Here is a 13,012-nt window from a genome sequence, read left to right on the forward strand (position 1 = left end):
ATGGAGTTTGTAGTGTGAAGGGAAAGCTAACCTCCACAAGAAATTCATGGATGATCTTAATACAGCGAAGGTAAGACCTGTGACCCTTGGTGCTTGCAGGATGTTCCTGCAAGTGCTAAACTGAGTGGGAATTGTAGACAGAACATAAAGATGGTGTGCATGGATGTCAGGAAATATTTGTTAGTCTCTTACTTCTCCATTTTTTTTTTTTTAAGTATTTACTTTTTGGTAATTCCAGGCATGTGAAAGGGAGGGTCCTTGTTGCTCTGGCAGATGGAACACTAGCCATATTCCACCGGGGAGAAGGTAAGAATTAACGTAAGAAAACCAAGCTTGGCCAAGGGTGTAACAATGGATTAAATGCTCTTCTAGGTCAAGAAGGAAAGGTGCTGGCTTGCCACAGTACAAACATATGGGGAAAGTTCAGTACAAACATTCATGGGAAGTTCACAGTCATAAGCAAAATGAGCATTGCAGTATTAGCTAAGCCCGTGTACATAGACATACATGGAAAGGCAGATGATTTTATTGTATACTGACATGTCATGAAGGAGATGCAACTTTCCACACTTGTTTTTCACCTTAGATGGTCAGTGGGATCTCAGTAATTATCACCTAATGGACCTTGGTCACACTCACCATTCCATCCGTTGCATGGCTGTTGTGTATGATAGAGTCTGGTGTGGCTACAAGAACAAAATCCATGTTATCCAGCCTAAGACAATGCAGATTGAGGTAAGAGAGCACATGTGTATGTATGCCTGTACATGCTTGTGTTGTATTTATTCTTATAGCTGTTTTCTGCTGCAGGTATGGAAATGCAAAACCTTTGTATTGACATTGCTGGCTGTAGAACCCAAACTGTCAACCACGGTCATGTTATGACACAGTTGGCCAGGGGGGTGTATTTACTCCTTCCTCCATTTGCAGACCTTAAATCTTCAGATAAGTATAACCTGAGCACTTGCTTTGCCTTTACTAGTGAGTCTGCGTGACCACGTATTGTACAGGTGTACGTGTGTGCTCACAGCTACCCTTCTGATACGGTCTAAGACTTCTCCATCTGTAGGCATTGTAGCACAAAGGAAGAGTACAGGTAGCAAGCCCCAGTGATCCCACTTGCCTAACTATAAAATGTCATTTAGAGCCTTTTCATTGATATTCAGTCCAGTGCTGTGCTACAAGCCTGTTCGGCAGTGCTTGGAATAATTCTAATCAAAGGGAGAAGAAGAGTGGAATCTGAAGTTCATGTCAGTAAGCCAAGGCAGTGCGATTGTTGGAATTTATACTGGAGTTGTGTGTTTTCCCTTTCTACCAAGCACATTGAAAGCTCTTGGTTTCTAAATGTTCTTTTGCTCCTGAAGTGGTCTGCAAAGACCATAATCTGTGCAGAGCTGCTATAAACTCATCTTTCAAGCGAGGGACTTTGCACTGTAGTGAACTTCTGAGGTCAGCCAGCATTAACACATATTCTCCAAGAGCTTTGAAACCCAAACAAGTGATCTCAGTGTAGGAGAATGGAGTAAATGTGCAGATAATTGCAAACTTTTTGTGAACTCACATTGGCCCACCTGTTTGGCATTTCAGAAATCCTTTGATGCTCACCCTCGGCGGGAGAGTCAGGTGCGACAGCTGGCGTGGATTGGAGATGGAGTGTGGGTTTCTATCCGCCTGGACTCCACTCTGAGGCTTTACCATGCCCACAGCCATCAACATCTTCAAGATGTCGACATTGAGCCTTATGTCAGCAAGATGCTAGGTGAGTTAGTAGAGGCTGTCAGTAAATGGTCTATTGCGTATTGAGATCAGAAGGAAATCAAAATTCATTAGCAGACCTTGCCCAAAGTCATAACTGGCTCTCCAATTGTTGTGCATGTTTACTAGGCACTGGAAAGCTGGGCTTCTCGTTTGTGCGGATTACAGCCCTGCTCATCGCTGGCAACCGCCTCTGGGTAGGGACAGGGAACGGTGTCGTCATCTCCATTCCTTTGACTGAGAGTAAGTGATGTTTATTGGATATACTTCTGTGTTTCCCTTTAAAAAAAAGGAATGCTTTTGCTTGTCACTTGTGCAGCGTGGCGGGTGGCTCTGGCAGGCTGATGCTTTCTGCACAGTTTTACTCTGAACCTGACGCACCTTTGATCATAGCAGTGTTCAGAGAGAACCACCCTGAGTATGAGCCACCCTGAACTTGGTTTAACTGTTGAATAAGGAACTTAACTCTTTATTAAGGAATTAAGTGTTCGGTTGAATGGATTTAACCTGTTTAAAACCAAATAGGTATTTGTTACTGTCCTGTTCAGTTCAGTTCAAGCCATTTTCTTCTTGGGGACCAGTGACATCTGTGCCATCTGTACAGTCTTCTTTACTGAGTGCGACCTGGACAGAGCAGACTGATGTGAACTGGTTCTGTAGCTATTGGAAAGCAGGAGAAACAAAGCTTGGGGAATTGTAGTAAGTCTCCAAAAGGAGGCCACGGGATGAGAAACCACCAGGAAGATCTCCCTGGAAATTCTGTCTTGGCATAGACATCTAAATGTCTCCATGACAGTATTTTCCAGAAACTGACCTTAGAAAAGCTTCATTCACTCAAATTAGGGCTCAGCTTGATCAGTCAGGTAGAAATGAGTATCCTACACCAAATACAGCCTGGTGAGGAGACCCAGCGGTAGTAGTTAATAGGTGCATCTCTGAAGCTGGAAGTTTACTTGAGGCTCTTAGTAATCCTGCTCTGTACCAAAGTCAGCATCTGATTTTGAAGATCTGTTCCAGATTATAATGGGAGAGTAGGATTTGAGGCTGATTGCAGTTGCTTTCAACAGAAAGCAGCCAAATTTGCATTTTCTCACCACTGCTAGTAGGAAATCTGAGAAGCAAATGGTTCTTGTATAAGAGGAGCAAACCTGGTGTGATCCTTGTGGAGGTCAGGGCTGAGGTGGTCTCCTCTAGGGCTGGTGGAGCTGGGTGTGCACAGGACTGACAGCAGGAAGCCAGTGACACAGTCATCTTTGCACATTGCAATCTTGGTCTCCTTTCTGAGCCTCTGTTTTAAAGACCATTCTTCCTTGGGGCTGCTGCCCTAATCCTGAGTCAAGCTTGTTCCCTGCTGTAAACAAGTTGCACTATTTCTTGGCATTTCTGTAAAAATGTGGTAAGCAGTGAGGTCTCACTGGAAGCTTTAGTAATGGATCCTTGTGACCATGGTCCCTCTCCCATCTCAGATATTACGTTTGTCTTTCTAATATAAGAGCAAAGTGAGCAAGAACAATGTTGGTATAAACTGATCAGGGCCTGTAGCTCCTGTTGCGGTTTCTCTAGGTTTTATACGTTTCTCGCAGTAATCACCTTTTTCTTCTCTCCCGTCCTGCCTGACTCTTCCCCTGCCCCTCTGCGTTCCCACTCCTTGCCTGTGCCTAGCTGTAGTCCTCCACCGAGGCCAACTCCTTGGGCTCCGGGGTAAGTCCGTTGCCTCCTTCCTTCAGCTTTCACTCCTTCTACACCCGTTCACCTTTGCAATCACTTCCCCACCCTTCCATCCTGCTATTCAGTGCTCTCCATCCATTTCTCCTCATCACTCTATGTTGCATCTGAGAAAAGCAATGAGAGACAGTAATGTAAATATCCTCATTTCGCATGGCTAAAACCATTTTCATCCACCTCATTAGCCATCCCTCTGGGGTTTATTTTGTGTTAAGAGTACTTTATTCTTCATCAGTAGTTCCCTTGTTGTGATAAACTAGGTTTGAGATTGCGGACTGTAAAAGCTCATTCAGTCAGGGAGTCCCAGGAAGCAGGAGTGGACTGTTCTTCCAAGGTCTTCCTTGGTCATCCCCAGTTTTCTAAGGACGCTCCTCTGATCTGTTCCAGGCCAAAGGCAGGAGGTGCTGTGGCACCTGCCAGCTGCAAGTAATCAACCAAGATTTTTAACCAGAGGGGACCTTGGTAAACATTAAGAATGGTTTGGTTTTGTGCCAGTTAAGGCAGGGTCTGAGTTCAAATTTATGCTTACCTAAGCCTTTCCAGGCTCAGAAATGAGTATTTTTTTTCATTGTAAGACATTTCTGTGGTTGTCCAGAAGCATTATCAACATGGCTCTCCTCCTTCTGAAGTATATGATACTGGTTGCAGAAGAAGCCAGATATTGAGCAAGAAGAAGTGCTAATACCAGCCCTGTGTGCCAATCAGATGAGATCGTCCAGTTGTAGCCACTCACAGCAAACAAAAGCACAGAGGTGCAGAGAGCCTTCATCTTGGGGATCTTCCCCCTGCATACACTGGTTCTCATTCTTCCATCAAAATATTTGTACTTGTCTTGCCATCCCAGCTTGAGCCTGATAGGTAGAAGTCTCTTTTGTCCAAGTCACTTAATAGTTTAAATCCAGCCCGGACCAAAATACAGAACTACAGAAAATTAACAAGCAGTTCGGTTGTCTCGCAGGAAGTGAAAGCCTTCTGGTTTCAGTACTGTTTCTGTTTGACTGATGTGGGTGCGTGTGGAAGGAAAGCATCTCCCGTCCTGAGCTCTGAGCACTGGTCTCTGTTCCTTGATGAGCACCTCCGTTCTCGAAGCCTGGATGTGAAGGATATGGGCCCCTGAGCCCACCTTAAAACCACTGGAAGCTGTGGGTGGTGAACAGCTTTCAGATGTTCATTGCTTGAGCAGCTGACTTTCAAGGACTAAGGAAGAACCTCACTCCACTGCTGTGACATTTACTGGGCTGAGAGGTCTTCACCAGACGCAGAGACTGCTTTCAGCAGCCTGTGTGCTCATGGCTCTGCATGAGTGAAGGATGTGGCTTGGAAACTGCGTAACTTCACCAGTCCACAAAATAGCAGTGATTCTTGTCCAGGTAGCCTTAATGTCTCATGGGTACAGTGGACACCTTTGGATACCCTGCCAGGTACTGAAGACCAAGGTTGATTCTAGGACAGTAGGTGATTTCCAGAGGATTGCTGCTGGTGAAGAGGCCTTCACTGGGATAGCTCAGAGACTGGGTCAAGCTTGTCCTAGGGTCACTCTTGCCTAGCACCTCCAGGGATGTGTGCCTCATTAGTAGCCAAATACTAAATTTTATGAGAAAATGTAGTTTATTATAATAAGTGGATTGTTACCAGCTTAAGAGAGTCTAGTGTGGTCTCCTCAATCACATCCTTCACAGGAGACTTTTAAAGAGACCTGCACCTCTAAAGGTTTTCCTTCATGGCTCATTAGTTTTCTCTTTGACTGAGTCTCTTCTGTAAATGGGACTCAAAGCTATGGCTGACAGTATTCCTCCTCCCTGTCCCCAGCCAACAAGACTTCACCAACCTCTGGAGAGGGCAGAAGCTCTGGTGGAGTCATCCATGTATATGGTGATGACAACAGTGACAAATCTGCCAGCAGCTTCATTCCGTACTGCTCCATGGCTCAGGCACAGCTCTGTTTCCACGGCCACCGCGATGCTGTCAAGTTCTTCGTCTCTGTGCCTGGTAAGGATGAGCCCAGCCCTTCCTTGTGAGAGTCTTGTCCTCCCATCTGTTCTGCGGCAGGAGCGTGAGCTGCTCTGCAGCAGACGGCTGCCCGTGCCATTTCTAGTGCTTGCAGATCACTGTGGCATTGGTACTTTAATCTACAGTGACTTACGGATTTCACCAGCAGAAGGAACTGGTCTGCCCAGTTTTGTGTGTGTGTGTGTGTGTTTGTGTGTGTGTGTGCTAACTGCATGGGGCTGAGCAGAGGCACTGACAGCACCTCTGTCCTCTCCCAGGCAATGTCCTGGCAACCCTGAATGGGAGCGTGTTGGACAGCCCTTCCGAGAACCCCAGCACAGCGGCCACAGAGACCGAGGGGCAGAAGCTGAAGAACGTCCTGGTGCTGAGCGGAGGAGAGGGGTACATCGATTTCCGGATCGGTGAGTGCCAGCAGCGGGAGTGATCTGAAACGGGGGGAGGTGCAGGGCTGCAGTTGCGGAGAGAGGTCACTGTTGAATGAAATCTGAAAAGCAATGCTTTCTGTTTCTTCTGCCTCTGAGGGCAGATAGCAAGTGCACAGCATAAGGCTGCCAAACCATGCTCCTGCCTGTGCCTGCAGTGCCACACAGTCTGCGTTAATGGCCCTAGAAAGAACAAAATCACCTGTACCACTGGCTCCAAACATTGCTGCCCCACTCTGATCACCTGTGCTGCTTGAGGGCTCTCTGTGTTGTAAACATTGGCTTCTCTGAAAGGAAGGGGGATTTTCTCTACTGCTGCTTTTTTCCATCCATACAGAAAAGCACCTTGTTGCTATAAATGTTCTCCAGGCATAAAGGAAGGTCTCAGCTCATGCTGTCTGTTGTCAGGCTGCCGAGACCGTAGCAGGGATATTGGCCTCTTTGGAAGTATTCCAGAACAGTGCAGTTCGGGATTTTCTTTCTTGCCTTTTTTATTCTCCATTTTCTCTTTTCAGGGGATGGAGAAGATGATGAGACAGAGGAGAATGCAGGAGATCCCACCCAGGTGAAGCCAGTACTTTCTAAGGCTGAAAGGAGCCACATCATTGTGTGGCAGGTATCATATATCCCTGAGTGAGAATTTCTCCTTTCCCACCAATGTAAGTGTCCCTCCTCCCGCCTGAATGCCAAGATGTACATACAGAACACCTGCATTATACCTGCTGCTGGAAACCGACCCCAGACAACTGCAACGGCTCCTGCCTCAGACTGTGACCCCCTTCTAACCCCTGAACTTGCAGCTTTCATCTTGGGCCCGTGCGCTTTCTGCGTGGTTGGATTATTGTTCTGCTCTGGAGCTGGCATCTACAAGGAGAGAAATGGCAGTGCATCGGTGAAGTGAAGCTTGGAGCTAGAACTGCGCAAAGCCTTTGACCAGCACTCGGGAGCTGGCAGCTGGATGGCGAGTGGCTCAGGTTCTCCAGCAGTTGCCTCACTCCCACCTGCATGAGAAGAAGTGCGTTCCCCCTGGCATCCCCCGCCAAAGTGGTGATGCTGAATCACAACTTCTGCAGCACCCTAGCAGAAATCCTTTCTAGTTCACCAGTGGACTTTCCACCTTATCCACCCTTAAGCACAGAATTAATGTCCCATGGACTGAGAGCAGCTGTGTCCAAGGAACGTTTAACAGAAAGTGGTGTCAGGGTTCAGGCAGCGCTTCAGTTTGGCTGGAAAAGGCAGCAGTGCCATTACTGTGGGCAACACATCCTCCATACTTGCAGATGGAAAATCCCCCTCCTCTGCTGCTGCTGCTGCTATTGTCTCAGCAGTTGTGTGTTGGGTGACCATGTATCCCGAGAGGATTGCTTGGTAGCCTCAGATGGGAGATGGGATCGTGGAGGCCACAGGGCCTTTGGAAGCTGTGATAGAGAAGGAGTACTGAAACGTTGCTTTTCTAAGAGCACAAAAGGGAGCCGTACTTTAACTTCCCCTTCCAAAAATGGCAGGCAGAAGAGAACTCTTGAGTTCATTCTGAAAGGTTCACTAGAAAGCTATCTCTGTGTAGCATTTTTTGGCTTTTAAAAACAGGTGAGGGCAGATGATGTTGGTCTGCTGTGAATTCTGCATTAACACACTGAGATTACCTTGTCTCATACGACTGTGTCCCTGTCCCAGGAACCACTGGAAGGCAGTGGCTGTTTTACTTCATGCTCTGGCTGTCAGTTAGGAAAGGCTCTGTAGGTGCAGTCAAGGTATAGAAAGGCTGTGTCTCACCTGAAGTCACACAGAAAAAGGAATTGAGGCCAGATCTCCCGCCTTCTTTTACCTAACATTGCGAGCACTGACTTTGTTAGTATGAAAAGCAGCTCCAGATGCAGAGGCAATGGTTTGTCCTCCCTTTCTGACAGCAGAAACAGTCCTGTCTCCACAAGGACCCATTCAGTTTCCTTTGAATGCTCCCTCCCGGATGTGCAGGACTAGAGCGAGTAGCAATTGTTAGGGATGAATTTGGAAGCTTCTTGTGGTCATCTTGTTCCTTCCCTGAGCTGTGCAGCCCTCCAGGGTTCACAGGGATGTCCTAGTGTCAGTGAGGCACTATGGGGACAGCTGAGGGGAGCCTCCATCTCCTGGGCATCTCCCAGCTGTGTCCTGTGCTTGTCCCCGTGGACCAGACTGCCCCCAAGGCTTGTGATCTTAAGCTACTCATGCTGCAGTGATGCGGTATTCCCTGGGGAAGCTCTAACCTGTGGCATCTGTCCTGATGCAGCAGCACTAAAATACTTTTTGGATCCACAGTTCAGAAAAGGCTGGGGCAGGAGGACATCTCTGGAGAACAGAGGCCTCAGCCACCAAAGTACGGAGCCACCGTGGTGGCCACGCTGCCTGTGAGCGGTGCTGGTGACCCACACCACTCCTCACCGAGGTAGGAGAGCAGCTGCAGTGTCCTCCAGCCGTTGGCACGCTGGGCTCTGTGGCTGACATTTGGCTAAGGGATGCTTGGAGCCACCACTTGCATGCAGGGGGCATTTCACCAGGGACATTTCACTGGGGCACTGCTGATTGTGCCAAACTTCTCATTCACTTTCCCAAAATGCTTTCTGCTAGGAAGAGCTCTTTGAATCACAACACAGAGTGCATTATAGTTAACAGGATCAACATTTAGACCACAGATTCCACAGACGTGACAGTTCATCGGTTAGGGACAGGTAAACTTCATCATTTAAGCTAACTGAAGGAAAAAAAAAGTGACCTAGTAGGCCCAGTTCCTTAGCTCTATCAACCCTTCCATAGGAAATTATAGAATTGCAACGTTCTTACCTCTTACTGTTTGTTCTGTATCTGGTTTTAGCAGTCGAAGTGACAGTACTCAGTCTTCTGTCACCCACTGGGCCCTGGCAACACAAGGAGACCAGTCTGGGGCCTCTACCAACAGGTTCTTTTCCAGCTCAGTGCATGTTTTCCTCCAGGAGAAGCACATGTCCAAGAGGGGCAACTCCAGCTATGTAGAACCAGCCTCTGCTGTCAGATCCCGTGGGCGTTTGGTGGCTGCTGGGCAGCAAGGTGAGAACTGACTGGCTTCAACACACCTCCCTGTCATATCTCCACTGTGATGTATGTAAAGTATCTTGTATGTTACAAAAGGATTTTAAAAAGTGTCTTAAGGCCTGTAAACTCCGCTGTTTGGTCTGAAGATGGCATTCTGTAAAGAGACTGCTGTATGAATATGTTCCTATGCTTTGTCCCCTATGCTATCAAACAACAAACCATATCTGTTCTGTATGTAATAAATGTGTTAACATGAGCAAGTGCAGGGCGTCTTGTTCCTAGAAGGGCACTGGGATTTCTGCTCAGTCTTTGAAGAAAGTGTGGGAATGGCAGATCAAGTGTTCACTGTGGAGCAATTCAGTGGCAAGAAATTAAATGTGGGTTGGTGGGAGGCTGTGGAAGAGACTCAGTAATGTCACCCTTCAGACAACCATCCTCATGCTTTGAAACAATGCAGGAGGTTAATGCACGGGTTTGAGTCTCAGCAGCGCTCCCAGTATGTTCTAGGCATTGAATCCAAGACATGGCAAACCCAGACTGCAGCTTTCCAGAAGGGACCTTCACACTCAGACAACTGTTCCAGGCTGCCCAGGGCTGTGTGTGAAAGCAGGCCACGATTGTACTGATCAGCCTCACCTGGGCCCCCACCATACATGGGCCATTTCCACCCATGGCCCAGGAGCCTCGTTTAAGCACCAGCTGGGGCCTCCAGTCTTTGCCTAAGCTGTGCTGTAGCTGTGCCTATCACCATCTGCTCCTAGATGGACCCATTAGTCTTGGGGGTTTAGACTAGAACATGTTCAGAGGTCCCTTCCAACTCAAACCACTGCATGATTCTATGCTTTATGTTGGATTACCTCCATCTGCTTTTGCTCCTGGGTGGGCTCCCTGGATAGACCCTGGTCATGAGTAATTTCTTGACTCTGCAGTGGTTAAGAGGAACCTGACACTATGCCTGTATTGGGAAAATTAATGACTCTGCATTTGGACTTCATTATGATATCCATGCACTGAAAAAAAACAAGTTTTCTTATAACTGTGCTGCAGAAATAACATTTATTTCTGTTAGCAGATAGGTTTGTACACAGCCCTGTGAAATAATATATTTTAATTTTTCTGTGATTTATATAGAACCCAAATTGTCTGGAAAACATTCTTAAAAATGACATTTTCAGGCTGTAAAGAAAATTGTGCTCCGAAGAACTGTAACTGGATGACAGGAGCTCTGCATTCTGAGACTACACAAGGAACTGAGAAGGCTTCTGAGCTGACTGAGACAAAAGTTACAGATAATCAGAATGCAGCTGCATCTTTCAGATGAGGTGACTGTACAGTGCTAGGAAACCCAGATACACCATTCCACAGCAGACGAGGGTTTTCTGTAAGATGACATACTTCTAACACGCAGTGACAGCACGTGGGGAGCTCGGGACATGGAACAAGTCTTTATACAGATGTCCCTGCAGCTTTTTTCTTTGCACTCCGAAAGGGAGAGGCCATGACCCTCTTTAGATCAATCACTGGCTCTTCGGTGATTGGTTTTCCCTCTTTCTGCCACTGCGCAAGGATCATGGCTCGGAGCAGAGGCGGGTATGGAACGTACTGAATGGTCTCCTCCGGCACTGGGGTGAATTTCTTGAAGGCCTCTTCCTCATGCTTGGGCACCATACGCCAGTCGTGGTACATGACTTTGTCGATCTCTCTCACTTCTTCTTCGGTTTTGCCTGAGAAAAGATGATGAACACCGGTGTCCAACACTATTGGCAACCAACTCCCTCTGGGAAATGCAGCAAGTGTTGACTCTCCAGTGTCAAAGGTGCTTCAACAGACAATATCAAAAGAAGTTTTCAAAGGTTCAGAGAGTATCTTTCCTGCTATACTATGGGATCCCATTTCTGTCCTTGCAAATCAAATCAGAAACAGGCTGAAAGGACTACAGGCAAATCATTCTAATTCCATGCTTGACTTCCTCTCTTAATTTAAAATGTCACTTGATCTCACTTTGGTTCAGTTTCCATGGGTAAGGAACGAGAGTAATTTCTCTCTACACTGGTTAACACTCCCTGGGAAATATTTTTAAAATATCCAACAACTTTAAAAACTTTGAATGAGAAAAGTTACAGAAACTCTAGGAAGCAACAAACACAGGCCTAATATAAAGCAGCTTTAAAAAGGCAAATTCACTCACTCAACTCCATGTTAATTTAAAATCCCAGTAATGTATGCTTATTTGCCATCACTCCTGTTATACCGACAATTTTACCTGGAATACCCTTGTGTTCAATCTGAATTTCGCTTTTGAAGTCTCTCAACAGTCTGTAACCCCACTGTCTTCCCTTAGAAACACATTTTAAGGGCTTAACCCCAGCATTTGAAACTAAAAAAGGAAGAACTTATTTTCTGATTAGCAGATCTGAAAAAGACGAATTTCCCAAGTGGGAAAGCTGCAGCCCCGGTATTCCCTCTGCAAACCTCGTGTGCAGGAAAACAAGTCGGTGTTACCTCTGAAGGTCAGGTAGCCCCAAGCTCTCCCATGATCCATGTTCTGCAAAGAAAACAAGAACCCGTGGAGGTGGCGACGGGGACGGGGGAGCTCGGGGGCTCGGGGGACTCCGGGGCGTTACCTCGGCCGTGTAGTCCACCTTCACCTTGGTGATGACCCAGTAGCAGGGCTCGTCGTATTCCCACAGCCAGGACTTGCGGGTGACGGTGCGGCCCACGCCGAACTGCGGCAGGCGGCAGAGCAGCGTGAAGAGCCGGTTCTCGTTCCGCACGTCCTCCCAGGCCCGCACCGGCAGCCGCTTCTCCGTCAGCGGCCGCCGCATGGTCTCGTAGTCCAGGGCGAAGCGCTGCGAGTCCCGCGGCCGGTTCTTCAGCGCCCGGTACTCGCGGATCTTCTTGGCCATGGCGGCGATGGGCCGGTACAGCTTCTTGCGCGCCATGGCGCCCGGACACAGCGCGGAGCGCCCCCCGCGACCCCGCCGCTTCCCGCGGCTCCCGGAAGCCGCTCCCCCCCGGCGCCGCGGCGGAACGATCGTGCGGCGGAACGATCGTGCCGCGGCCCAGCAGCCGGGTCGTCTCCGCCCCCCGCTGGGTCTGCCCCGCCCCGGGCTCCGGCCGCGCTGCGCCCGCTCGGCAACAGGGGTGGCCCGGCCCGGAGCTGCGGCCCGCCCGGTGTCCGGAGGGCGCAGCTCAGCACCGTCCTGAGGTTCTACTTGCTCTTCGAATCAGCACGTTTTGGTCGTTCAATTGCAGATTAATAACCGAAAGCCTCGGATAGGAAAATCTAGTTGAACAGATTCACCTATTTAAGGGAGCTTTCAAAGGCAGAGAGTAAATCTTTCAGGATTTTCGGAGATTAAAGCGATGTTGGAGGTCGGCCCGCGGCTGGAGTCGAGCTGAGCCAAAAGCAGAAGCAGAATTTTATAACTCCGACCCCTGCCCGACCTGCTCGGGCTGTGTTCAGGAACTGCTGCCTGCTCGGGCTGTATTCATCTTGGCTACAGAGTGGTCAGTTACACCTGTCAAGATTGGTTTTTTTTTTTTTCCTTTTCAAACCCGTATCTGAGACTGAAGGAAACACATCCATTCCAGTATCGCTGTAGAGCCCTTTACTGAAGGCATTCACCCACACGAGGGTTTTTGTCCGCAGCCAAGATCAATGTGTGGAGGAAAAGTGGGTGTGTGTTAAAGAACAAGTAAAACACCAATTTTAAAGGTTATTACTGCTGGGGAGGCCGTTCCCGCAGCCGCTCGAGGAGCAGCGCGCCTCGCTGCCGCCCCCGGCACAGACACAGGAGCGGGGAGAGCGGCCGGGCACGGCAGCAGCGACCCACTGACCGCCACTGACCTGCTCAACACGACGTTCTCCGCCTGCCGGCCCCTCCCGAGCCGCGGGCGGGCAGGGCGGACCGGCGGGCGGGAGGACCCTGCAGCTGCCCCCGCCGCTCCCCGCTCCGTTGCCCCGGACCGGCCACCGCCCCGCGCGAGCCCGACGTCATCACGACACCGCGCGTCCAATCGGCGCCGCCGCCGCAGTCACGCCTCGGCCGGTG

General features: G+C 48.9%; 2 protein-coding genes across 28 annotated transcripts in view; one reads left to right on the top strand and one right to left on the bottom strand.

Annotated features, from left to right (window-relative positions):
• Positions 1 to 9,213, top strand: part of MAPK8IP3 (mitogen-activated protein kinase 8 interacting protein 3) — a 59,032-nt gene extending 49,819 nt beyond the window's left edge. For 24 of the 27 annotated variants that reach the window (XM_071815217.1, XM_071815218.1, XM_071815221.1 and 21 more), the window contains 8 exons: positions 239 to 306; positions 587 to 735; positions 1,588 to 1,759; positions 1,885 to 1,998; positions 3,418 to 3,456; positions 5,290 to 5,469; positions 5,748 to 5,891; positions 6,428 to 9,213. In XM_071815217.1, coding sequence (XP_071671318.1) covers positions 239 to 306; positions 587 to 735; positions 1,588 to 1,759; positions 1,885 to 1,998; positions 3,418 to 3,456; positions 5,290 to 5,469; positions 5,748 to 5,891; positions 6,428 to 6,549 — 988 coding nt within the window. In that variant the 3' untranslated portion in view covers positions 6,550 to 9,213. The remainder of the gene's footprint in view (positions 1 to 238; positions 307 to 586; positions 736 to 1,587; positions 1,760 to 1,884; positions 1,999 to 3,417; positions 3,457 to 5,289; positions 5,470 to 5,747; positions 5,892 to 6,427) is intronic. The other 3 variants (XM_071815227.1, XM_071815235.1, XM_071815237.1) reach the window with 1 other exon arrangement.
• A 769-nt stretch (positions 9,214 to 9,982) lies between these two features.
• Positions 9,983 to 11,976, bottom strand: MRPS34 (mitochondrial ribosomal protein S34). The gene is made up of 3 exons (XM_065850747.2): positions 11,582 to 11,976; positions 11,460 to 11,502; positions 9,983 to 10,681 (listed from the first exon to the last, which is right to left on the bottom strand). Exons 1-3 carry the CDS (start codon positions 11,897 to 11,899, stop codon positions 10,404 to 10,406), a joined length of 639 nt encoding a protein of 212 aa, XP_065706819.2. The 5' UTR covers positions 11,900 to 11,976; the 3' UTR covers positions 9,983 to 10,403.
• Between the last annotated feature and the right edge of the window lie 1,036 nt (positions 11,977 to 13,012).

Source organism: Patagioenas fasciata, chromosome 15 (genome assembly GCF_037038585.1).
Source record: "Patagioenas fasciata isolate bPatFas1 chromosome 15, bPatFas1.hap1, whole genome shotgun sequence".
Taxonomy (NCBI): domain Eukaryota; kingdom Metazoa; phylum Chordata; class Aves; order Columbiformes; family Columbidae; genus Patagioenas; species Patagioenas fasciata.

Bases quoted from the DNA above. Each gene is read 5' to 3' on its own strand.
- MRPS34 (XM_065850747.2), bottom strand. From the start codon at position 11,899: ATGGCGCGCAAGAAGCTGTACCGGCCCATCGCCGCCATGGCCAAGAAG. The intron at 11,503-11,581 runs GTAACGCCCCGG...TTTTCTTTGCAG, and splicing joins AGGTGGACTACACGGCCGAG to AACATGGATCATGGGAGAGC. The intron at 10,682-11,459 runs GTAACACCGACT...ATCTTTTCTCAG, and splicing joins GGGCTACCTGACCTTCAGAG to GCAAAACCGAAGAAGAAGTG.